Consider the following 26879-nt stretch of genomic DNA (forward strand, 5'->3'; position numbering starts at 1 on the left):
GCTGGTGGCACCTGCAGCATCCGACGGGAGTTCAATACTCACAGCAATCGGATGGGAAAAATCCCACTGGCCAGAACATCGAAAAGGAATGGTATCCAACGGGAGTTCAATACTCACTGCGATCGGACGGTTAACCCCTGCTGGCGGTGGGTGGACGTTTAGAAATTTTAGATTGGGGGCTCTTGCGGCATCCGACGGGAGTTCAATGCTCACTGCGATCGGACGGGTAAACCCCCGCTGACGGTGAGGAGGACGTTTAGTAATTTTAGATTGGGGCCTCTTGCGGCGTCCGACGGGAGTTCAATACTCACTGCGATCGGATGGGTAAGCCCCTGCTGACGGTGGGGAGGACGTTTAGTAATTTTAGATTGGGGGCTCTTGCGGTGTCCGACGGGAGTTCAATACTCACTGCGATCGGACGGGTAAGCCCCCGCTGACAGTGGGGAGGACGTTTAGTGGTGTTAGATTGGTGGCTCGTGCGGTGTCCGACGGGAGTTCAATACTCACTGCGATCGGACGGGTAAGCCACTGTTGGCATGGGGTGAATGTTTGGTAAGGGCTCTAGCGGCGTCCGACGGGAGTTCAATATTCGCTGCGATCGGACGAGTAAGCCCCCCGCTGGCAGAGGGGTTAATGTTTGGTAAGGGCTCTAGCGGCGTCCGATGGGAGTTCAATACTCGCAGCAATCAGACAGGTAAGTCCCCGCTGGCAGTGAGGTTGACGTTAGTTATTTTAGATTGGGAGGCTCTCATGGCGTCCGACGGGAGTTCAATACTCGCAGCAATCGGACGGGTAAGGCCCCATTGGCAGTGAGGTTAGCGTTAGTTATTTTAGATTGGGAGGCTCTCATGGCGTCCGACGGGAGTTCAATACTCGCTGCAATTGGACGGTTAACCCCTGCTGGCGGTGGGTAGACGTTTAGAAATTTTAGATTGGGGGCTCTTGCGGCATCCGACGGGAGTTCAATACTCACTGCGATCGGACGGGTAAACCCCCGCTGACGGTGAGGAGGACGTTTAGTAATTTTAGATTGGGGCCTCTTGCGGCGTCCGACGGGAGTTCAATACTCACTGCGATCGGACGGGTAAGCCCCTGCTGACGGTGGGGAGGACGTTTAGTGGTGTTAGATTGGTGGCTCGTGCGGTGTCCGACGGGAGTTCAATACTCACTGCGATCGGACGGGTAAGCCACTGTTGGCATGGGGTGAATGTTTGGTAAGGGCTCTAGCGGCGTCCGACGGGAGTTCAATACTCGCTGCGATCGGACGAGTAAGCCCCCCGCTGGCAGAGGGGTTAATGTTTGGTAAGGGCTCTAGCGGCGTCCGACGGGAGTTCAATACTCGCAGCAATCAGACGGGTAAACCCCCGCTGACGGTGAGGAGGACGTTTAGTAATTTTAGATTGGGGGCTCTTGCGGTGTCCGACGGGAGTTCAATACTCACTGCGATCGGACGGGTAAGCCCACGCTGACAGTGGGGAGGACGTTTAGTGGTGTTAGATTGGTGGCTCGTGCGGTGTCCGACGGGAGTTCAATACTCACTGCGATCGGACGGGTAAGCCACTGTTGGCATGGGGTGAATGTTTGGTAAGGGCTCTAGCGGCGTCCGACAGGAGTTCAATACTCGCTGCGATCGGACGAGTAAGTCCCCGCTGGCAGTGAGGTTAACGTTAGTTATTTTAGATTGGGAGGCTCTCATGGCGTCCGACGGGAGTTCAATACTCGCAGCAATCGGACAGGTAAGGCCCCATTGGCAGTGAGGTTAGCGTTAGTTATTTTAGATTGGGAGGCTCTCATGGCGTCCGACGGGAGTTCAATACTCGCTGCGATTGGACGGGTAAGCCCCTGCTGGTGTGAACGCAAAATGTTTAGCTATTTTCGACTGGGAGGGCTCTCGCGCCGTCCGACGGGAGTTCAATACTCGCAGTGATCGGACCGGTAAACCCAGCCATAGTTGAACGAGAATAGAAAATTTATACTGTTTCTGAGGTTCTTATGGGAGCTCAATACTCATGGTGTCAGACTGAAGTTTGACTGATTTGACTGGGTGGTTTGAATCATCTGTTTAGAGGGTTAGTTTGAAGACCGGGAGATTTCTTGCAACATTGGGCGAGTTTAGGCAGAGCTGGGCTCCTGCGGGAACAGAGGCGACATCACTGCTGCGGCAGTGGAGAGAAAAAGCCAGAGAAACTGAGCCCCTGTGGGAGCCGAGGCGACATCACTGCTGCGGCAGTGGAGAAATTAGCCAGAAGAACTGATCTGCGGGAGCCGAGGGGACATCACTGCTGTGGCAGTGGAGAAATTAGCCAGAAGAACTGATCTGCGGGAGCCGAGGTGACATCACTGCTGCGGCAGTGGAGAAATTAGCCAGAAGAACTGATCTGCGGGAGCCGAGGGGACATCACTGCTGCGGCAGTGGAGAAATTAGCCAGAATAACTGATCTGCAGGAGCAGAGGGGACATCACTGCTGTGGCAGTGGAGAAATTAGCCAGAAGAACTGATCTGCGGGAGCCGAGGGGACATCACTGCTGTGGCAGTGGAGAAATTAGCCAGAAGAACTGATCTGCGGGAGCCGAGGGGACATCACTGCTGCGGCAGTGGAGAAATTAGCCAGAATAACTGATCTGCGGGAGCAGAGGGGACATCACTGCTGTGGCAGTGGAGAAATTAGCCAGAAGAACTGATCTGCGGGAGCCGAGGGGACATCACTGCTGTGGCAGTGGAGAAATTAGCCAGAAGAACTGATCTGCGGGAGCCGAGGCGACATCGCTGCACTGGCAATGAGATCATTCCCATTTTATTGGAATGATGGTATTAGTTGAGTTCGATATGGCTTGTGGGTATGTGTGAGAAAATGAGCTGGAGCTGAAAACCTAGCTGATAAGCGTTTGTTAGGCTTCTTTAATGTGGAAACAGTTTGATGTAGTTCTTAAAAGCTTCTTATGACCAGTGGCCAAGTGTTTGAATCTGATGATGGGAAAGGCCTTATTGAGCAGCTGTGGTTGCTGATCCTATGGGGAACGAATGACTGGAAAAGTGGTTTGCTGGGAGCTTGGAGGTTCTTAATGCTGTTTACATGATATAAATAAAGTAATGTTGAGAAGAGAAAATCAGGAAAGGCAGGCTGGAGGAATGGCTGGGACCAAGGCCGCTTGCGGAGGCAGCCTCATGCTTGGGCTGGCCCCTGGAACCTAGGGAGAAACAAGGAGGATAGAAAAGAGGGAAGCTGGGGAAGAGAATAAGGCATCTGGGCACGCACCACTAGCGGAGGCAGCCTCACGCTTGGGTCAGTCCCTGGAGCCCGGGGAGGAACAAGAAGTGTAGAAAAGAGGGAAGCTGGGAGTAAAATAGGCATCTGGGCCTGCGCCCACTAGCGGAGGCAGCCTCACGCTTGGGTCAGTCCCTGGAGCCTGGGGAGGAACAAGAAGTGTAGAAAAGAGGGAAACTGGGGAGTAAAATAAGGCATCTGGGCCTGCGCCGCTAGCGGAGGCAGCCTCACGCTAAGGTCCATGGTTGAGCTGTAGACCAAAGACAAAAAGAGAGTTTGAGACTGATGACCGGGCCTGCGCTATTAGCGGAGGCATCCTCACGCTAACATCTACAGGCCACAGACAATGGGTAGGGTAAGAGACGGTGGGATGAAATGGCTGAAACAGCGGAGCTTGCTCTGCTAGCGGAGGCATCCTCACGCTAGGAGGGAAGGCATTCGCCAAGAGGGGCGAGCATTGCTATATGTGGTGTGGCACCTGGGAAACTGTGGTGTGTGGCTAAGCGGAGGGGGGAGGAGAGTGTGGAATCTGGGGCCCAGCCCAGGCCCGCTGCTGCTGTGGCCTGACGTCTGTCTTCTAGTGCATGAATTGAAGAAGCAAGAGAGAGGAGATGCAAGATGAAAAAGCGGCCTGCAGGATTATGCACATCATGAAGATAGCTGAGCAAAGATAGCAGTTCCTGTTTAGAACAGTTTGGACCATCTATGAATATGGAAACAAATAAAAATATCCTATTGGTTCCTTATGTGGTGAGGCCTAGAAATGAACTGTATTTAAGTTAAAGCCCATAAATTCAGTTTGAGTTCAGTGAAACTGTGCAAGGCTGAGAAATCGATTATTTATTTATTTATTTATTTATTTTTTATTTTTTTATTATTAATAAGCCTAAAATGCTTTATAACCTGCATATTCACCTCTGGCACGATTGTTACCATACTGTCGTTTACAGTTTGTACTGTCATTGATTGATGTTGAATGATCAAACAGCAAGTATGCTACAGACTGATTTAGATGATCGTTTGGTCTTTTAACGGTTGCTGAGTAACATGCACCTTCATTTAGTAAAGATTCAATTGTGTTCAACAAGCGCTAAATTTACCATGAATATGCTGCTTGCATGATTTTATTTAATTAAATTTATTTATAAATGTATTTATTTATTCATTATTTTTAGTTCTATTTTCCCATACTTATCCAGACCTGGTACTCAAATTACTCAAATCAAATTCCATGCTTTATCAAACTGCGTAGGAACATACAACATAAGTTTATTCACTGGTTATTCGTCTATGGTTCGTTACGTTACTTACAGATTTCTGCTAGTTCTAAATATAGATGAACATACAGATGAATAGGAACGGTAAAATTCTGCGTGCGAACTGAACGTGTTTGCGTGTTTAACCACAAGGAAGCGGCACAGTAATTTAGAACGTCACAGAAACAATTCCCCCGATCAACATTGATCCAGATGGAATGACTGTGAAAATTCAGTTAAGACGAGGAGGATTTTAAACTGTGCTTCTTGCGGGGTTGAGCCGATGGGGTGGAGAGTGTGAGCTGGCTGGGAACTGGATATGCGCTGCGGCGCGGCTCCGGGCTTACTGAAGGCCTACTGCGGCAGCCTGGCGCTGGAAGAAGGCCCGTTCCTTCGCGGGAAGAGGCGGCATTGCCCGAGACTCGAGCTTGGTACTCGGCTGCCTTATTGTCCATTTCTCTATGACAGTAATGATTGAATGGGCCGGAGTAGGGAAATACACAGAAGGATATCACGGATGATTCAGACGTGGTGACAGGCCTCGGCATTTTGGCATGCAGGGACCCGTTTGTTTGGGCTTACGCCCCCCCCGAAATAATGCCGTTGGATTGGAGAAAAAATGTTCCGAAGGCCAGAGGATTGTGGCAAAGATTCCTCGAGGATGAAAGATGATTCTTCATTGGACGCGACTTCGGACATGTTGGGAACTTAGGGCGGGACCAACTACTGGAAACTGTCGAGGATCCTTGGGTGAGTTTTGACTGTGATTATATACAGGCCTGAACTCATACCGATTGGGTAGATACGTTGATTACAGATTGTTGACAGCTGGTTGAGATGACGTAATCATTAAGATGATGTAATGACTGGGTAGCTTATTTGACTTGTTCCTCCTGAACTACGTTAATAAAACATAATCTAGAGAGAGACACAACTGATCAAGATCCTCGTTTATAATGATCAAATCACACTGAAATTAAACCAATGTGAAAAAATAATAAATACATTCATTATCTATGAGGTAAATGCTGAAGAATAAAAGAGTAACTCACCATTTCTGTTCAGATCACTGGATCTTGTGTTCAATCGCTGAGTCCTTAATTTAGAGCGTTTACAGTTTTCTCAACCCAATCTTTATCAGTATGAAACCACCTTTTAAAATCATCTGAATCATTATTTTATTGTGCAATAATGTTGAAATGTCTACCGTTGATGCAAGCGTTCAGAAAATTATCAGCTGGTCCATTTGTCCATTTGCTGGTCCATCTGTTTTGCAATGTTCTTCAAATTATATGTACAAAAAATAAGCCTGATGTTTTAATGTTTTGTTGATCGCCAACTAAAATTTAACTGTGGGAGAAAGGGGTGCAGGAGAAGACTGTTGATGTTTTCCTCACGGATAATTTTTCCGGGAATTTTTGCATCAAAAAATCATGTACATTATATGAACGCAACATGGACCAAAGACAAAACGAACCAAAAACAGGAAGATGACCCTTACGAAAAGGAAGTTCTTTCAAGTGTGATTTTTGTATACTTCTTTTAAACTAAAAATAAGAAAGCATACTTTCAGTTTACTTTTTATATACTTCTGAGAAATATACTTAAAAGTGAACTTAAGTGTACTTGACTTATACAGACAGAAAAGTCTATCCCCCGTTTTCACAGACAGGGCTTAAGATAGTCGAAGATTAAAATCAGTGGCGGAGCCAGGGGGTGGCCAGGGCTGGCCGTGGCCACCCTTGGCCTAAGCTTGGCCACCCCTTTGGCCACCCCGCTCACAACTGCTGTTTCTGTCTATTGTTTGTTGACAAGAATTGCATTTATTTAAACGCAGAACCATTTCTTTAAGACCACAAAAACGGGAGACTTTTCAGACGCACACTCCAACTTTGCCTCAGCGCCAAGCGCAAGTCAAACGCGCGCGGAAATAATACAAATGCTGAATGAGCTTCAGCAGAACATCAAACATTATATATAGCTTACGTAAATATTTTTCATCTGGTGGGTTGCAAGATTGCGCACTTTTCAATCACGCGCAAATGCGACGCACTGTATATTACTCAATGAAGCGCACAAGTGGAGCATGCAACGTCGTAGTTCTGTGGTCCATTATGTCATGAAAAAACCAAAACTGCGATTAAAGTTGCATTAAAACTGTGCATGCATGTATGCAGGTCTATTTGAGATAGATATATATGCGACTAAAATATTCTGCTATATGTGAAATCACAATATAAGGCACAAACAGATTTTTTTAATGCGTAAATAAATGTGAGAACTGTGCATTTGTACTAAAAGATGCTGATTTTGCGTTAATTTACAAAGTAAAAACGAACATAAATGCATAATTACTTTTCCATGTCATTTATGTGCTGACTTCTGACATCATCAAATCAGAAATCAAAAGAGAATTTTTTTTTCTTTGTACTGAATTTAATTTAGGTACGACAGAACTGTTGCAATCATTTATTTTGACAATATAGAACGTTTTTGGTTAGTTTTTGAAATAGACAAACTCAGAATTGTTGAACTTAATTGATTATACATAAAATTCAGTGAAGGTTGAATAATCTTTGAACTACAGTATGTCTCATACATAAAGAGATGCAACAATGAAGAACAAGCTATTGGGGTTTTGAGAACCAGAACTGACTGAACAATTCAGCTATAGAGTGAGCCCCTTTATTATGCCTGCAAGTGAGGAATGATAAAAAAAAGAAAAAAAAAAAAATCACTCAAATTCACTCAGAATACCATGATCTAATTCACTATCTCAATAACAATTAAGTACAAATTAACTGTATCCAGTTGTGTTGTAGGTAAAGTCCAGTACATTATAGTCAGACTCATTTTTATGTTGAAATAATGAATATTTCTGTGCCACCCCGGACTGGTTGCTGGCCCCTGTGTGGCCACCCCTGTGAAAAATCCTGGCTCCGCCACTGATTAAAATGCATGTTTGAGCTGTTGTAACTGAAAGAAACTTGCACTGACATAACTTAAAATAAGTCAGTGTCATTGTTTTGTCTCAAGACACACACCAGTAATGTTATTTTCTGAACATTTAGAAAAAACTTCTTAAATGCCCTAATTGAACTAAGGCCTAATGCTGTCTTAAGCTAAACCCTGTCTGTGACACCGGGCCAATTTGGCCTATACTTGGACTCAGTCTTTTGATTGAGATATACTTAAAAGTATATTTATAAAAGAATACTATAAAAGTACATTGAAATATTGATTCACAAAGAAAACAGATATATTCCTAATTCTGAGTATCTGAATTTTTGTGTATCCACAGGTAGTGTACACAGGGCCCTTTGGTTGCCCTAGGCGAGATTGAGTTTTGCGAATGTTTGTACCTTAAGAGAATGTTCGAGGATATTTACCAAAATAAATAATAAACTTAAGGAAGAAGGACGATATACTATAGAGCATATAGAGTATAATAGACCAGTAGTGTTTGAGATTAATTAATGAGGAATGTCAATGTTTACTTGGAAACAAGTCACTGAAGTTTTAAATTGTGGTTGAATAAACGGTATTCAAGGGTCTTACTTGCTTCAGGCTGAGTATCCCTGGTCTCAGTGGTCTGTGGGGCCAGGAATGTTAGATGTGGCCCCTTCACCTGCAACAGCCAGATCAGTGGTGTTAAATTAAATTAGTGAAAATTACTAAAACTGTGGTTGAAATTAGATTCATAGGGATGGGATGTTCCATGTGATTCCATGTGTTTTCATTATCTTCTAGTACATATTGTCAGATGGTTGTAAGCTTGAATTAGTTATTCAAAGGACTAACTTCCTTCAGGCTGCGTGTCCCTGGTCTCAGTCGTCTGTCTTTCACTGGTGCCCTGAGTGCTTGATGTGGTCCTGGGTGTCCCTTCACCTTCACCTGTATACAAGCATATTGTATAGCCAGACAAGCAGTGAGTGAAATGATGAATGTGGTTGAACTTCTTTAAGAAAACAAGCTATTGTATTTTAATACATGCTAACCTTTTTCTGTTGTACTTTAAAGTATGGATGTGGCTTGAATAAATACTATTAAATAGACTCACTTGATAAGATTTACCTCTATACTGGGTTTTCCTTTTATCTTCTTCCTTTCTCCATTTTCGTCCCTGTGCACCGGAGGGTTTATTAGACAGCTTCATTTTCTTCGTCAACTGCGCACTTGCCTAACGTAATGTAACATAACGGCGACCCTAGAGGGCGCCCGCGCCCCCAACATATTTGTCGCCCTAGGCAACCGCCTAGTTCGCCAATAGCAATCGCCGGCCCTGAGTGTACATATTTACTTCAAATCTAATTCACTCTTTCCTCACCGTTGACTGAATTTTCAGGCTATATGGTAGGGGGCGCTGTTACTGAAAGAGTGCAGAATCTCTGGATCAAAATACATGAGAAGAAGAAGCTGAAACAAGCGATAGAAGATTACTCACGCAAATGTAAAATAAAACAATCATCACACATTAAACAACTAACAAACATTAAACTAACGTTACTGAATGAGGACTATGAAGCTTTGGGGGTGTTGATGGACTCGATCTACTCCACCTGTGTTTGGTCTAAGTTCTGAATCCAATCCGGACATAGTCTTTGACAAAAATGCAATTTTCTCAGCTTTTTTTAATGAAACTTACCCATATTTAAGTGTTTATAAAAAAGGATTCATGAAGCTAGAATGAAATGTTTTAAAATGGAAAGAGTATTACAAGTATAAAAAAAAAATACCTAAATAGGAACATAGCAGTATACTTAAAGTGCAAAAATAATATATGAAAAGTAAACTATTAGTGTGATGTTATGTTCACTTAAAGAAAACTTACAAGTATACTTGCACTAAACTAGTAGTTTACTGAGAGTATATTTCAAAGTGTACTTTCATATGCTAAAAATGTACTACTATTATTAAAATAGTAAACTACTAGTATACGTATAAGTTCACTTGTAGTACAGATGCAGTACAAATGAGAGCTGTGAACTAGTTGTGTACTTACAGTTTAGGCAAGGCACGGCAATTTTATTTGTATAGCACATTTCATACACAATGGTAATTCAAAGTGCTTTACATAAAAAGAATAATAAAAATATAACATAAGGAATAGAAATAACAGTAAAAACAGAGAATTTTGCTATCTGGATGGAAGAGCTAGGAAGTCTTAGGGAGTTTTTTGTTGTTGTTGTTGTCCGTCAGAGTGGATCTAAATGGATCTTCCTCACACGACAGGACTGCTACCTGTTAAGGCACTTCAAACTGATAAACAAAGTTTCAATCTCCCCTTTTGCCAAGACACCTCAAACTGCACCACACAGCCCTAATCCCCCTTTCGGAGATATCTTATCTATGCAACGCAGTTCAAGTTTCCCCTTTGGAAATGTCCCCCTTTGAAAAGTGTCCTGACTGTAACCCAGAGATATCTTAACCATGCACCACAGCTCAAATTTCCCCGTGTTTTGTCCCCATCCAAATTTACCAAATTTTAACCTAATCACAGATTATTTACCTGTATCTGTGTTTAGGCGAATATCATTTATTATCTTTATGAGCGCCATCTCTGTGCTGTGATGCGGTCGGAAACCAGATTGAAAGTTGTCAAAATATCCATTCAAGCTTAAGAACTTGTTCAGCTGATTGAAAACAACTTTTTCAATGATCTTGCCTATGAAAGGAAGATTTGAGATTGGTCTGTAGTTGCTCAATATGGTGTTATCCAGATTACTCTTTTTCAGGAGGGGCTTAAAAATGGAAGTTTTAAGGGATTTTGGAAAAGTCCCAGAGAGAAGTGAGGCATTTACCACTTCTAGGAGATCTGCTTCTAAACAGTTAAACACACTTTTGAAAAAAGATGTGGGAAGTGTGTCAAGGGCGCAGGTTGATGTTTTAAGGTGCTGTACTGTTTCTTCCAAAATTTTACCATCAATTGCTTCGAAAACAGACATAATAGCTACTTTCTGAGGTTGTGATCTCATCTGTTTTACCCCAGTGCAGCTCAAGGATGTGTTGATCGCATTTCTGATATTATTAATTTTCTCATAGAAGAAGGAAGCAAACTCACAGAATTTGCTGTCTGAGAGCATTTCACTGAGAATCTGACTTGGGGGGTTTGTTAGTCTCTCTACAGTAGCAAAAAGAGTGCAGGTGTTGTTTACTACTGTTACACTTATTGTACACTTAAAGGGTGAGTTCACACAAAAATGAAAACAATGTCAATTATTACTCACCCTCATCTCGTTCCACACCCGTAAGACCTTTATCAGACTATATTAGATATTTTATAGACAACAATGACATTTCCTCTCTCAAGATCCATAAATATCTTTAAATCAGTTCATGTGAGCAGTGTTTTGAAATCGGCCCATCACTATATTGTTGAAAAGTCGTTGTTTTGTTTTTTTGGTGCACAAAAGGTATTCTCGTTGCCTTATAATATTAAAGTAGAACCACTGAACCCACATGAACTGATTTAAATATATTTTTAGTTCATTAATGGATCTTGAGAGAGGAAATGTTATTACTGGCTATGCAGGCCTCACTAAGCCATCGTATTTCATCAAAAATATCTTAATTTGTGTTCTGAAGATGAACGAAGGTCTTACGGGTGTGGAACGACATGAGGGAGAGTAATTAATGACAGAATTTTGATTTTTGGGTGAACTAACCCTTTAAACGTATACTTCAATTTGGCCAATTCAATCCCAAGCAGTATTTAAATAGTACACTTACAAGTTTACTACTAGTACACATTATTAGTATACTTACTAGATAGGGTATACTTAAAAATATACTTGAACATTACTTAAGTATACTTGAAAAAATTAACTTAAAGTATACTTCTTTTTCATAAGGGGTGGCCCTAAAGAGGACAGAATCCTCACACATGTTGGTTTTTCCCATCATAGTTGTGAGTTTTCCCATCACAGGCATCAGACACGCGTCTCCCCAGCTAACATAATTTTGTTATAAGAATGTTCTCTAAATATTCAGTGTTGGTTCTGGGAACATTAAAACCGTCCAGTTTTCTTGATGTTACAGGAACGTTTTTATAGAATATAATGTTCCTCAACTTAAATATAACGTTCTTTCAACTTAATTTTGATCTAAAATTCAACATTGTAGGAACGTTGATTTATAACATTCCAAGAACATGAAAATTTCCAGTTTCCTTAATGTTAGTAGAATGTTATTTAAAGGTTAGTATGATGTTCCAGAAGCATTCTTTCAATCATTCAAACACCTGCTGTGAACAAACACTGAAAGAAAGAGAAATAAGAACACAAACTACAACTTTCTTCAGCCACAGCCTTAGATGAACTGAAGATAAAAGACATGAAATCTCTGAAGATCTGATTAAACAACTCCACAAACAGCATTACCTGCTTCACTTATTGCTAACCAGACTGACTTTATTTCTGTCACACGTCTACAGAAGCTCTTATTGAGAATTAACAGATGTTGTTTAGATGTGGATGTGTTTAGTCCGAGGTCACCGTAACGGAGATCAGTGTTTGCTTTAGTTGAGCTCTTGACCCTTTTTATTAAGTTATTAATCAGCAATTGCAGTGTTTTCAGAAAACATTTCTGCATTGATAAAGCAGATCAACATGTCTGTTTTAATAACTGACAAATGACTGCATTAAAGTTGTTTAAACAACTGTCGCAAAAAAGGCAATACGTCATAAAATCTGACCAATCAGGTTGTGAACGTATCCCTATGCCTTTAGGTTTGATATCTTTTGGTACGTTAATAAAATTGCCAATCAGAACGCTAATCCGACAAGAACTAAATGTTTTTTTCTTCTTTTTTCGAACCAAACTACAAGTGTGAACGCACCCTAAAAGTACTTTATTGGCATCAATGGTTTCATAAAGAACCTTTAACATCCTTGAACCTTCTGGTATTGCTTTAAAAAAACCTTTATTTTTGCAATCTTTATTTTTAAGAGTGTAGGCCTAAATGTTTACCTTAAAAAACGCTGAATTGATCCATTCTGCCTTTGGTTTTATGCTGGATCTCACCATATCATAAAATCAGACAAGCAACAACCATAAAGGTTGGAAAAATCACATACTGTGCATCAGGTTTGTTATTATATGGACGCATCAGGCCTCATTATATAATGACGAGCAGAATCAACCCATCATATCAACAGATGAATCTTTCCAGTTTGCAATAATTCATCTGAAGAGATCAAACACATTTGACATAATGCATAGAGACATATCAATGCTGGAGTTTATTTGATTTATTCATGTTTAAGTAAATCAAAAGAACAAAACCAAAGATATACATTGATTTACTTACAGCGAGGAAAGTAAAACCTTGAAGCTTTACATTTGTTATATTTTGGAAACAATAGCAGATAATTTGTTCCTGAAAACATTAATGTTTCTAAGACACACATTTAATCTTCATGCTGATGAATTTCATACCGACAGAGAAGCTGTTTTTCCAGGTTTTCCAAACATCACCAATGGCATGATGTGTGTTGTCTTCTCCCCACAAATACACACCGTTGGGGTTTGTATGGTGACATCCTACTGCATACCAAAATGCCCCGAGAAACTGTTTGGCACAGTTCCCATCATAGGGGTCTTGGTCTTTGTCAAAGGTGGAGAACTTCTGACCATTATGGTAAGATAAAGAGTCGCCTGCAGAGAAGAAAAGCATCATTGAGGACATTAACTTCATATTTAGATGAAGAATATTTCAGTGAAATTACAAAAACATTTGATAGTGCATGAACAAGTGCACTCAAGTGTGAAAGTATGAAAGTGTCCTACCTGCTCCTCCATCAATGAATCCTGAAACATCCAGTTTATACCCCTCAGTTTCAGGACCCACAGAGAAGGACGAGTACAGAGCAAAACCTTTCCTTCCAGCGAAGTCCTCCAGATCCACTCTCAGCATGTACTTCCTGTTACGTGTCAGCTGGTACATGTTCTCCAGCCCTGTTCACACACACACATGAAGAACATATTCAACCAAACACATGATCATCCACACAAACAGACACTCACTGTGAGATCTTACCCAGCCAGTATTCTCCTTCAGTGGTCCCGAATCCTCTCTTGTACTGATTCCACGGCTGATAGAAATTAATACTGCCGTCCATTCTCCTCTGAAACACCTGTGATGGGTTTATATAGAAGATATGATTCATAATGTATGTTCTGATGTGTGTTTAATGATCTAAAGTCACATTCGTACCGTCCATCCTCCTTTATCTTCATCTTTCCCACCTGAGATCATGTCACAGTAAACCCAGACAGGAACGTCACCTGCTGGATAGATGGAGTAAATCCCACTGACTGTTTGTCCTGCTTTATAAAGGTCAGAACAGTCGACCGGCTTGAATCCATCAGGAACCGACACAACAAACCCCATGAAAACAGAGAGCAGAGCCGCGACAAACACCATAATCTAGAGAGAGACACGACTGATCAAGATCCTCGTTTATGATGATCAATTATAATAAAAGTAAAAACAGTAAATGTGATTGAACTTACCGCCATCTTCTCAATATTTTCTCAGCTGATCACTGCAGAGATTTATCAATGTTTTCTGTTTAAATCTTGAAGAAAGCAAACCAAAAGTCATCAGATGTTTGTTTTTTGTCTTGAAATGTCTTAATATTCTTTGAGGTAAATAATGCAGAATAAAACAGTAACTCACCGTTTGTTGTGCCTTGTGTTGTTCAGTCTGACACAATCTCTATATATCTGTCAGATTCTCAGGCTCCTCCTCTGTGTTACTGTAGAAACTTATATTGCAAAACCCTTCATTCTTGCCACAAACTGAATGTTAACATGCTGCCTAAATCACGTTTTGCTTTTATTTTGGCAGGATAGAGGAGAAGCAGCAGGAAAGTACAGCATCAACTCACCTCTGACGTGATGACAGAATGATAATTTAATTTGGGTTCATTCATCATAGAAATGTCTAGGAAATCGTTGAGTCACTCGCATCTTCAACCAACCTTTTTATCAGTAAGAGCATCTGTCATTTCAGTCACAGTGTTGAAATACTAACTGGTGATATGTTAGATACTATAAATAAGATATATACAGTGAATGAAAACTATACCAAACACAACATCTCAGACACAAGGTACACAAATCATGATCACATTTGATTAAACATTCTCACGGCAGATGGAAGAAAAGACCTTCTATATCACTCTTTTGAGCAACGAGGGTTAACAAGTCTGTTGGTAAATAAGCTACACATAGTCTGTGTCATGGAGAGGGTGAGATTTATACTTCATGAGGGAAGACAGGTCCCTATAATCTCAATTTTCAGAGAGCACCTTATTCTTGGGCTGGCCTTGTTCCCCACCCCAACATACCACAGCATACAAAATTACAGATGCAACTGCAGTATATCATACAAAGTCCTTAACTAAACCCGGCACACCCCAAAACTCAAGTGGATATGACTCTGAGCCTTTTATACAAGTAATTCATGTGATCACACCAGTCTAACTTATTTAAATAGACTCCCAGTTATTTGATGACAATTTTGGGTGAACTAACCCTTTGACATTTGGCCTGCTTCTCTTATTATTTATTAAATTAAAAAGCTTTTTGCTTTTATTTTGACAGGACAGAAGAGAAGCAGCAGGATCTGATATGATGCAAATCTCCATCTGACCTTTTATCGGTAAGAACATCAGTCATTGCACTGCACAATGTTGAAATACAAACTGGTGGTAAGTTACATGGTTAGCAGTACACTCTAAAAATATTGTGCAACATACCAAAATAAACTCCTAAAATCCAACAGTTTGATTTGTCTAAAATCTATTGATTACATTTTTCTCATTTAAATTTTTAAAGGAAATTAGTATTTGACTAACACATTATATTTTTAAAATATACTTAATATTTTTCTTAAATTTTACTTAAAATATTTGAGAATGAAGTAATTCAATTACTCAGTTTAAAGAACTAAAATTATGACTTATTTCACATGGCAATAATCAAAACTACATTGATATATATTGACTTTCATTGATGGAGTTTATTGTTGATTCATTTCAGTTGTAAATTTAAAGAAGTGACCCAAAACAAAGAAGAAGAAAATAATTGATGAGTACACAAAACATCAGTGATATATATTCTGACATGATTTACTAAGTTACACAGTTAACAGAGGAAAGGAAACTAAACTTTAATTTGATTGTTTTGTTTTGTAATGTTTCTTCAAAGGTCTAAGACACACGTCTGATCTTCATGCTGATGAATTTCATACCAACAGCGTAATTGTTCTTCCAGTGGTACCAAACATTTCCAATGGCGAAAATGGTGGGATCTTCTCCCCATAAATACACACCATTGGGGTTTGCATAGTGACAGACATTGTACCAAAATGCCCCGAGATACAGTTTGGCACAGTTCCTCTTATCGGAATCTTGGTCTTTGTCAAAGGTGGAGAACTTCTGTCCATTGTGGTAAGTCAAAGAGTCACCTGCAGAGAAGAAGAGCATCATTGAGGACATCAGGTGCACATTTACTCAACTGATTGTGATTTTAATATGAATGAAAGTGTCTTACCTGCTCCTCCATCAGTGAACCCTGAAACATGCAGTTTATACCCAACATTTTCACAATCCACAGAGAAGGACGAGTACAGAGCAAAACCTTTCCTTCCGGTGAAGTCCTCCAGATCCACTCTCAGCATGTACTTCCTGTTACGTGTCAGCTGGTGCATGTTCTCCAGCCCTGTTCACACACAAACACACATGAAGAACATGTTCAACCAAACACATGAACACTTCTATCAAAACCTTTTCTTGACACCAAATGCCGAAGTTTAAAACTCTGACAAACCAAAATGGACACACACTGTGAGATCTTACCCAGCCAGTATTCGCCTTCAGTCGACCCGAATCCTCTCTTGTACTGATTCCACGGGCGATAGAAATTAATACTGCCGTCCATTCTCCTTTGAAACACCTGTGATGGGTTTATATAGAAGATATGATTCATAATGTATGTTCTGATATGTGTTTAATGATCTAAAGTCACATTCGTACCGTCCATCCTCCTTTATCTTCATCTTTCCCATCTGAGATCATGTCACAGTAAACCCAGACAGGAACGTCACCTGCTGGATAGATGGAGTAAATCCCACTGACTGTTTGTCCTGCTTTATAAAGGTCAGAACAGTCGACCGGCTTGAATCCATCAGGAACCGACACAACAAACCCCGTGAAAACAGAGAGCAGAGCCGCGACAAACACCGTCATCTAGAGAGAGACACGACTGATCAAGATCCTCGTTCATGATCAATTATAATAAAAGTAAAAATAGTAAATGTGATTGAACTTGCCGCCATCTTCTCAATATTTTCTCAGCTGATCACTGCAGAGATTTATCAATGTTTTCTTTTTAAAAGAAAGCAAACCAAAAGTCATCAGATGTTTGTTTTTCTGTTGTAGAAATGTCTTAATATTCTGTGAGGTAAATGATGAGGAATAAAACAGTAACTCACCGTCTGTGCCTTGTGTGGTTCAGTCTGACACAATCTCTATATATCTGTCAGATTCTCAGGCTCCTCCTCTGTGTTACTGTAGAAACTTATATTGCAAAACCCTTGATTCTTGCCACAAACTGAATGTTAACATGCTGCCTGCTGCTTTTGTTATTTATTAAATCGCTTTTTGTTTTTATTTCGCCAGGATAGTGGAGAAGCAGCAGGAAAGTACAGCATCAACACACCTCTGACATGGTGACAGAATGATAATTTAATTTGATAATTTAATTCATTCATCATAGAAATGTCTATGAAATCGTTGTCACTCACATCTTCAACCAACCTTTTTATCAGTAAGAGCATTTGACATTTCAGTCACTCTTCTTGCATTCCAAGATTTTGAAATATGAATTGGTCATAACACATGTAGAAGGCGACGTTCTCAGGACCTTGCGCAACGTTCCCTAAAAGTCCTCTAAAGGTGACAAAAATTCCAAACCTTTACAGAACATTCGGGACGTTCCTAAAACGTCCTCTTTTGATAATGATAGTGCTGCAGTTTAAAGTTCCTTAGATGACTTTAAGGGAATGTTCCATTTTGGTTATTTTATGGTCAAAAAAAGAACGTTACAAAGAGGACATTTGGGACATTAACAGAACGTTCCCACACTGTCCTCTGTTGGTCATTTAATAACGTTCCTGATATGAGTTTAGGGGGACGTTCTATTTTGGTTATTTTATGGTTGCGCGAGAACGTTACAAAGTGAAGTTCCTAAACGTAGTTTAGGGAGGAGCGAGCCCATCTAATCTTCCAATCAACAGCCAGAGTATATAAGCAACTGCTTACCTCTCTTTAGTCTCAGCTGTTTCAGCATCCCTCCACCTCCCCAAACTCCACCTTCATTTCAGGTACGTTGCCCTATGTAATCACATCCTATATTTATTCACTGGGGGGGGTGTATCAGAGCTTGAGTTGAAGATGCTTCATCGAGCCCCTCCTCAGTGAAGATTATATGGGCAAACTAACTCGTTGAGAGGACATTTGGGAAGTTAACAGACCGTCCTATAGTAATAGTCCCCTAAACATTCCCAGAAACGTCCTGAATGTTCCCTTAAGGTCCACCAAATAACGTTACCCAAACCTTAAATGAACTCCACATCATGACCGTCTCTGAACATTCTAGGAACATTACTACATTCTTAGAAAGGATGTGTTAAAACTGACTCAAACTGTGTTAAATTCTTACACATCAATGGGTGAGTATAGGGACAACACTTGTTGTGTTAATTCTTTTTTTTTATTTATTTATTTATTTATTTTTATTGAAGTTGCATGACATAAATACACATTTGGTCATATAATACATATTTTGATCTTGTCCTAGAATAAACCCCCCAGAATAAATTAAAATAAACTGGTAGCAAGAACAAACAAGGGGAATGTCCCAGGTATTCTATTTTACACAAAGTCCGATCTTATTGGCCTAATAAATTCCAAGAATCCATTCCACAACCTCTCAAACCTATCCATTTCAAATCTAACAGTGTACGTCAGTTTCTCCATAATGTATATATCATGCATCACATCAACCCAATTTTCCTTCCTTGGCGCATCCACCTTTACCCACTTCCAAGTAATTCCCTTTTTTCCTGCTAGTAGGATAATTTTAAACATTTTACAATTCAGATTTTTTTTGCCTTGCATATTAAGTCTCCCCAAATAAAATGTGTCAAAATTGAAAGGGAGATTAACCCGTAATATCATAGTTCCATCCAATATTTCTCTATCGTTGTTGTGTTAATTCTGACACATTCATTGAGTCAATGATTTTAACACAGTGAATGTGTCAGGAAGGTTAACCAGAGGTGTAGTCAAGACCAGACCCTCCAAGACCGAGACCAAGACCATTCAAGAGGGAAGTTAATGAGATAATTAAGTCATTAATCAAGCAGTAGTGATGAACACCTGCTGTTAACAGGCAGAATCATTGAAGGAAAGAGGAAAACCAGTCAAAAAAAGGTCTTACACATCAGTGTGTGAGTTTAGGGACAACACTTATGTTAATTTTGACACATTCATTGTGTGATGATTTTAACACAGTAAATGTGTCAGGATGGTGGTCTGATGATAACAAGCAGAATCACCAAAGGAGAACATCACAATTTTACGTCACCATCATAGAAATCAGGGTTTGTTTTAGTTGAGCTCTTGTCAACTAAAGTTGTCCCAAAACACAAGAACCCAACTAACCCTGATCTCCATGACGGTGACTTAAAATTGTGATTTTCTCCTTTGGTGATTCTGCTTGTTAACATCAGACCACCTTCCTGACACATTTAGCAGGTGTTCATCATTAATGTTCAATAGTCGATTAATGAATTATCTTGATTGAATGGACTTGTTTTGGTCTTGGAAGGTCTGGTCTCGTCCACACCTCTGATCTTGAATGGTCTTGGTTTTGGAGGTCTGGTCCTCACCTCTGAAATGAACACAAAGATGTGTACATGTGTAATATTAACACATTACAGATGACACAAAAACTTGCCGCAGCACTTTCCTAAACATCCGCTTTTCAAGATGCATGTGCACATTTATCTGATCCTTGACACGATCGCGGGCAGCAGTGCAAAGTTGATTCTGAGGTAGTTTGATGATGTTTTTCAAAATGTTGCAAATGAGAATCGATTAAATCAACATTTATATTTTGAGACAAAGGCCTTCTTAATGATTTTCAGTTTTGTTGAATGTAATTAAAGCAACAGTTTTTCAATAACGGAAGAATATGTAAAAGTATGGTATTTGTGGCGAAAGACACAATAACATGATAGTAAACAGCTGCTGACTTTTCCATTTGTTGACATGATATGGTTTGTTTCAGATGGTAAATATTATATAGCATATTATATAGCAGAGAGATAGAACAATTTTCTATTGTTCCCATATCTGCGAACAAAAGAAAATTAACATTGACTTTTTTACTTTTTGAGGCGGGAATCAAGATGGCGGTGTCATTGTCCAGCTTAAGTAAATTCAGTATTGATTCATTCTGTTGTAAGAATCAATAGTTATTAATTTAGTTAATTTATCTATATCAGCACTGGAGTAAACAGTGATGTCATCATCCAGCTCAGTTCAGTTCTCATACAATAGTGTCAATGCAGTCAGATCAAAACACTGAATATCAAGTGTCCCCGACTAAGCAAGCCAAAGGCGACAGCGGCAAGAAGCCAAACTCCATCAGGTGACAGAATGGAGCTCAGTCAGGGGCCAGTTCTCCTCTGGCCAACAACGAACAGTCCTCTAACAGTGTATGATTATGATTCAGGTCATAACCCATGTAGGCGACGTTCTAATGACCCTGCGCAATGTTCCTTAAAATTTCTCTAAAGGTGACGAACATTCTGAACCTTTACAGAACATTGGGGGCGTTTAAAACTGTCATGATCACCATCAGTTCCTGTCAGTTCCTGGACTACATTTCCCATAATCCTCCCTGCCTGTCACATGCACACTCTAAACCAATCACCAATTGCCACATACAGCTGTAGCTCATTACCTGGACTATAAAAGACTCACACACACACCACCACTTTGTGAAGTCTTGTTTATCTCGGTTGCAATTCTGAGCGTTTATATCCGGTCAGCCTGTCTGTTGTTGATCTTGCCTGTTACCCGTTTACGATTCCTCTGCTGCCTACCCCTGACCTGTGCTTTGCATACCGACCTGTGAGTGATATCTGCCTGTCCTGATCATTGCCTGTATCCCAACCACTACTCTGCCTGTCCCTTGCTGTTAACTTCTCTGTTTCCACCTGTAGTTTCAACTTGATAAAAAATCCCAGAGCCGAAGGTGATTCACATAATTAAGTTTGTACATTAAGTGTCACTATTTAATGAATGAATTTTTGCTTCAGCTAATGTCTCTTTTCTGATGTTATTAGATGGACTCCAAGGATGGGGGATTGTAGAGAATGGAGGTGACGGCTGGGTGACAGGAACCAATAATAAACCACATCCAGACGACACGGTCACCAACTGTTTTATAACATCTTACGGGTATGTTTGATATTTTAGATCCTTCAAGAAAGTTTTGAGCCTGTTTCTTTTCAGTCCATGTTAAAATATGAAACTGAATCGGTCATCAAGCCAATCCACACATGATAACTTTGTCCTCAGTTTATCTTTGAAGCGACAGCTGATTGATTTGAAGAAAGAAGGCTACAGTGATGCTTTCATGGATCTGCAACCTCATATCAGAATATCAGACTGGTGAGTGTTCGCTGAAACTTCATTGCATCCTACAGTATCTTAGGTGGTGCATTTCAAGTTTTATAGTGCTGCACGATATTGGAAAATAAAACTTAAAAACTGTGATCACAAACATGACCATTGTAATTAAATTTTATTTTATCTATTTTATACATACAATTTAGTTACATTGCAAATGGATGAAGAATTGCTTTGAATATCTCATGCACATGCTCATAGTTTCCAACATAAAATACTCCACTATAATTTTTAATTTCTTATGTTTCTAAATAAATAAAGCAGTAATTTTTATTTTGTTATAAGCAGGAATGCTACTGTAATGGAAATCACAACATGGGCTCAGGAATACTTCCAGAAAACATTGTCGGTGAACACAATCCACTGTGCCATTCGCGATTGCCGGCTAAAACTGTATAGGTCAAAAAAGAAGCCATATCTAAACATGATCCAGAAGCGCAGGTGTTTTGTCTGGGCCAAGGCTCATTTAAAATGGACTGTGGCAAAGTGGAAAACTGTTCTGTGGTCAGACGAATCAAAATTTGAAGTTCTTTTTGGAAAACTGGGACGCCATGTCATCCGGACTAAAGAGGACAAGGACAACCCAAGTTGTTATCAGCGCTCAGTTCAGAAGCCTGCATCTCTGATGGTATGGGGTTGCATGAGTGCATGTGGCATGGGCAGCTTACACATCTGGAAAGGCACCATCAATGCTGAAAGGTATATCCAAGTTCTAGAACAACATATGCTCCCATCCAGACGTCGTCTCTTTCAGGGAAGACCTTGCATTTTCCAACATGACAATGCCAGACCACATACTGCATCAATTACAACATCATGGCTGCGTAGAAGAAGGATCCGGGTACTGAAATGGCCAGCCTGCAGTCCAGATCTTTCACCCATAGAAAACATTTGGCGCATCATAAAGAGGAAGATGCGACAAAGAAGACCTAAGACAGTTGAGCAACTAGAAGCTTGTATTAGACAAGAATGGGACAACATTCCTATTCCTAAACTTGAGCAACTTGTCTCCTCAGTCCCCAGACGTTTGCAGACTGTTATAAAAAGAAGAGGGGATGCCACACAGTGGTAAACATGGCCTTGTCCCAACTTTTTTGAGATGTGTTGATGCCATGAAATTTAAAATCAACTTATTTTTCCCTTTAAATGATACATTTTCTCAGTTTAAACATTTGATATGTCATCTATGTTGTATTCTGCGTGCACTCTTAAAACAGGTTGTGTTGTTTTTAACACATCTGTGTTATATCTTAACACACCTGTGTGTCTAGTTAAGGACAACACATTTTATGTTACTTTTAACTCAACCAGAGAGTTATTTTTTCTTAATACAGGCATAAAATATTTAACACACTAATGTGAGAGAGAGATAAACAACACTGTGTCCAACACAACATGTGTTAACTATCATCCAATCACATTGCTGCTACGTCACTCCACAAGCCGTTAAGCAAATTTGTGCCTCTATCTTCATTGGTGGATGACTTAACACACGGGTGTAAGATATAACACTGGTTGTGTTAAAAACAACACAACCTGTGTTATATTTTAACACACCTGTGTGTCTAGTTAAGGACAACACATTTTGTGTTACTTTTAACTCAACCAGTGTGTTATTCTTCTTAACACAGGCAGTGTTAAAATATTTAACACACTAATGTGTCATAAATCACACAATTTGTGTCATAGATGTGCTATTTATAGTTATAGTTAAAACTGACTCAAACTGTGTTAAATTCTTACACATCAGTGTGTGAGTTTAGGGACAACGCTTGTGTTAATTCTGACACATTCACTGAGTCAATGATTTTAACACAGTAAATGTGTCAGGAAGGTGATCTGCTGTTAACAAGCAGAATCAAAGGAGAAGATCACAATTTTTAAGACACCATCATAGAGATGAGTGTTTGCTTTAGTTGGGCTCTTTTTGTTTGGGTTGTTGTAACTGAGTTATAACAGCCAGTCAAGCGAAGTGAAAAGATGATCAGGTGGTGTTGGTTATGTTTTCACATGATCATTATTTGATCTGAATCACTGAACTCATTTAGAGCCCAATCTCTGAGTTAGATTTACATTATTGATTACAGCAGCACTGTGATTCTACAGCAGAAGATCAGCTTTATCAATATAATCTGAGGGATTTCACAAAAGGTGCTTTGATCAATAAAAGAAAAAAGCTCTTTCATTTAGAGACACAGACATCAAGAATCAGCCTGTGAATCTCAACAGTGGTGACCATCAAAAAGCATGTTGCAGTGCATTCTGGGAGCCACCAATCAAAATTCATCCATGGCTCCCATCATGCATTGCTGCATCAATAAATTATGAGCTGAATTGTCTTAGTAATTTCCTTTATTCTCACTATTTTATTTTTTTTCATTATTTGAGTTCAGGTCAAATAATGATTATGTGAAAACATAACCAACACCATCTGATCAGCCTTGCTTGTATGGATGTTATAACTCAGTTACAACAGCCCAAACAAAATCTAATATTAAAAAGTCAAGGGTCAAGAGCTCAACTAAAGCAAACACCGATCTCCATGATGGTGACTTAAAAGTGTGAATTTCTCCTTTGATTCTGCTCGTTAACAGCAGATCACCTTCCTGACACATTTACTGTGTCAAAATGAACACAAGTCATCCACCGATGAAGAAAGAGGCACAAACTTGCTTAACGGCTTGCAGAGTGACATAGCAGCAATGTGATTGGATGATAGTTAACACATGTTGTGTTGGACACAGTGTTGTTTCTCTCTCTCTCTCTCTCTCTCTCTACACATGATCAACTTAAATTGACACAAAATGTGTTAAAATAGCCATAACACAAAAAATGTGTTATTAATTAATACATCCTTTTTGAGAATGTGTGTGTGTATGATATTCAAAAAAATGCATGCAAACTTATAAATATATCTATAGTATATGCATCTTTTTTGTTAAGCATCATATTTATAAATCTGGGTTTTAAAGCTCATATATGCAATTCAATGATAATTGACAGATGGAAAAATAAATGTTCCCCAAAAGCCTGTTCTGTCATATTTGACATTTACATTAACATGAAAAAATGTAAAAAGAAGTTTTAATTTTCTACATTAAAAATGGTGTATGAATATGAATAAAGTTTCTTTACGATTTTGCATATTAAATATGATACAGTAATATATAAACAGACATTATACTTATTGTTCAACATCATTTTACAAAGAATGTTTAGTTTAAGTTATGAGAGAATAAATGTTTTAAAAATGTAGCGTGCCAATTTGCATTGCCAAACAAGCATTGTATTTTCAGATAATTTATAATAACATTACAATAAAAAAAAAAAAGTGTTTTTTTGTTTTGATTTTTTGTTTGTTTGTTTTTCATGAAATTGTTTTATTTATGTCCTAATTAGATGAAAAATAGCAATAAATTAATTTTCTGATTTCTCTTTATGGTCTTGCCCTTTTTAGGGCTAGTTTTAATTTAACTTTGCTGAATGAACATATTAGTTTGCATTATAAATGAATTCATAAATATTGTTTATCACTTATTTTTTATCAGAATGTGTTAGAAAAGATGTTTATTGTGTGTTGTAAGAGAATAAAATGTTTTAAAATAGTTTAAAATGTTGTAAAAGGCACTGCCAAACAAGAATTCAGTGTTCAATAAATTTATACCCCCAAACTGACAACTTATCCTGTGGGATACAAACATTAAAATCAAAATTAAAAGTCACATTTTGAAAAAATAAAAAGTGATCAAGTTGTATTATTTGTGTCTTAATAAGATGGAAAATAGCAATAAATTAATTTTCTGATGTCTCTTTATGGTCTTGCCAATTAAAGGGTTCACATTATATCTATTGCATGTAGCCTATATTACAATGAAAGAAACTTCATTTCCATTTCTTTAAAGGTGCCCTTTTTCACAAGATGTAATATAAGTCTAAGGTGTCCCCTGAATGTGTCTGTGAAGATTCAGCTCAAAATACTCAATAGATTTTTTTTTTTATTAATTTTTTTAACTGCCTATTTTGGGGCATAATTATAAATGCACCGATTCAGTGCGTGTCCCCTTTAAATGCTCGCGCTCCCCGCCCCGAAGCTCGCAACTCTATAATACATTGCATAAACAAAGTTCACACAGCTAATATAACCTTCAAAATGGATCTTTACAAAGTGTTCGTCATGCAGCATATCAGATCATGTGAGTACAATATTTATTTGGATGTTTACATTTGATTCTGAATGAGTTTGAGGCTGTGCTCTGTGGCTAAAGCTAACATTACACACTGTTGGAGAGATTTATAAAGAATGAAGTTGTGTTTATGAATTATACAAGACTGCAAGTTTTTAAAAATGAAAATAACAACAGCTCTAGTCTCCCTGAATACAGTACAATGGTAACTTTAAAGTCCCCATGAACCGGAAGTTGCAAACGTCTTTTCTCCAGTGTTGTGACGTATTTCCAAGTGAAACGGAATATTACTGCGACAAACAATATTTTTCTGTGTTTTAACTTGCATGGATTAATTGTTCACCACAAGACTAGTAATATGCACTAACAAAGTAAATGGGGTCATTTTTGATTTCATGCCGACTTTAATCTCATATAACTGTACATTAGCAACATGCTAACGAAACATTTAGAAAGACAATTTACAAATATCACTAAAAATATCATGGATCATGACAGTTATTATTGCTCCATCTGCCATTTTTTGCTTGCTTACCTGCATAACGTCTGTTGATTCAGCTGTGCACAGATCCAGACGTTAATACTGGCTGCCCTTGTGTAATGCCTTGAACATGAGCTGGCATATGCAAATATTGGGGGCGTACATATTAATGATCCCGACTGTTACGTAACAGTTGGTGTTATGTTGAGATTCGCCTGTTCTTCGGAGGTCTTTTAAACAAATGAGATTTATATAAGAAGGAGGAAACAATGGAGTTTGAGACTCACTGTATGTCATTTCCATGTACTGAACTCTTGTTATTCAACTATGCCAAGGTAAATTCAATTTTCAATTCTAGGGCACCTTTAAAATAAATAACACTGTACTTTTGTTATATAACGCAAAGACAGTTATATATTTTTATAGTGACTTAAGTGTCCAGTAAATGTTTTAATTTCTGACACAACCCAAAATCGCTAGTGAATTGTTACCCAGCCAGTATTCGCCCTCAGTGGTCCCGAATCCTCTCTTGTACTCTTTCCACGGCTGATAAAAATGAATACTGCCGTCCATTCTCCTCTGAATCACCTGTGATGGGTTGTAGTATTAATCAGTTTAAAGGTTAAATTTATTAAATGTTATCCATGTTTGTTTATATAAAAAGTCACATTCGTACTGTCCATCCTCCTTTATCTTCATCTTTCCCATCTGAGATCATGTCACAGTAAACCCAGACAGGAAAGCCACCTGCTGGATAGATGGAGTAAATCCCACTGACTGTTTGTCCTGCTTTATAAAGGTCAGAACAGTCGACCGGCTTGAATCCATCAGGAACCGACACAACAAACCCCGTGAAAACAGAGAGCAGAGCCGCGACAAACACTGTCATCTAGAGAGAGACACGACTGATCAAGTTCCTCGTT

At 39.3% G+C, this 26879-nt stretch overlaps 2 protein-coding genes and 1 long non-coding RNA gene across 5 annotated transcripts; 1 reads left to right on the top strand and 2 right to left on the bottom strand.

The window, feature by feature from the left end:
• Window positions 1-12759: 12759 nt before the first annotated feature.
• Window positions 12760-26860, bottom strand: LOC125271154 (microfibril-associated glycoprotein 4-like). 2 transcript variants are annotated; one of them, XM_048195149.1, is made up of 6 exons: window positions 14202-14945; window positions 14036-14100; window positions 13737-13949; window positions 13560-13656; window positions 13310-13477; window positions 12760-13177 (listed from the first exon to the last, which is right to left on the bottom strand). In XM_048195149.1, the coding sequence occupies exons 2-6, from the start codon at window positions 14039-14041 to the stop codon at window positions 12918-12920; spliced, it is 744 nt and encodes a 247-aa protein (XP_048051106.1). In that variant the 5' UTR covers window positions 14042-14100; window positions 14202-14945; the 3' UTR covers window positions 12760-12917. The 2 variants fall into 2 exon arrangements, with proteins under 2 accessions (XP_048051106.1, XP_048051108.1); XM_048195151.1 differs by lacking the exons at window positions 13560-13656; window positions 13737-13949; window positions 14036-14100; window positions 14202-14945 and adding exons at window positions 26448-26544; window positions 26633-26860.
• On the bottom strand, window positions 15534-17166 carry LOC125271157 (microfibril-associated glycoprotein 4-like). Of its 2 annotated transcripts, XM_048195155.1 has the most exons (6): window positions 17022-17166; window positions 16860-16914; window positions 16564-16776; window positions 16387-16483; window positions 16082-16249; window positions 15534-15995 (listed from the first exon to the last, which is right to left on the bottom strand). In XM_048195155.1, the coding sequence occupies exons 2-6, from the start codon at window positions 16863-16865 to the stop codon at window positions 15739-15741; spliced, it is 741 nt and encodes a 246-aa protein (XP_048051112.1). In that variant the 5' UTR covers window positions 16866-16914; window positions 17022-17166; the 3' UTR covers window positions 15534-15738. The 2 variants fall into 2 exon arrangements, with proteins under 2 accessions (XP_048051112.1, XP_048051111.1); XM_048195154.1 differs by lacking the exon at window positions 17022-17166 and having other exon boundaries at window positions 16860-17002.
• Window positions 20620-21275, top strand: LOC125271192. Its single transcript, XR_007185533.1, has 3 exons — window positions 20620-20854; window positions 20946-21060; window positions 21181-21275. It is a non-coding gene; the product is annotated as an uncharacterized LOC125271192 (long non-coding RNA).
• Window positions 26861-26879: the final 19 nt, after the last annotated feature.

Source organism: Megalobrama amblycephala, linkage group LG7 (assembly GCF_018812025.1).
Source record: "Megalobrama amblycephala isolate DHTTF-2021 linkage group LG7, ASM1881202v1, whole genome shotgun sequence".
NCBI classification, from domain to species: domain Eukaryota; kingdom Metazoa; phylum Chordata; class Actinopteri; order Cypriniformes; family Xenocyprididae; genus Megalobrama; species Megalobrama amblycephala.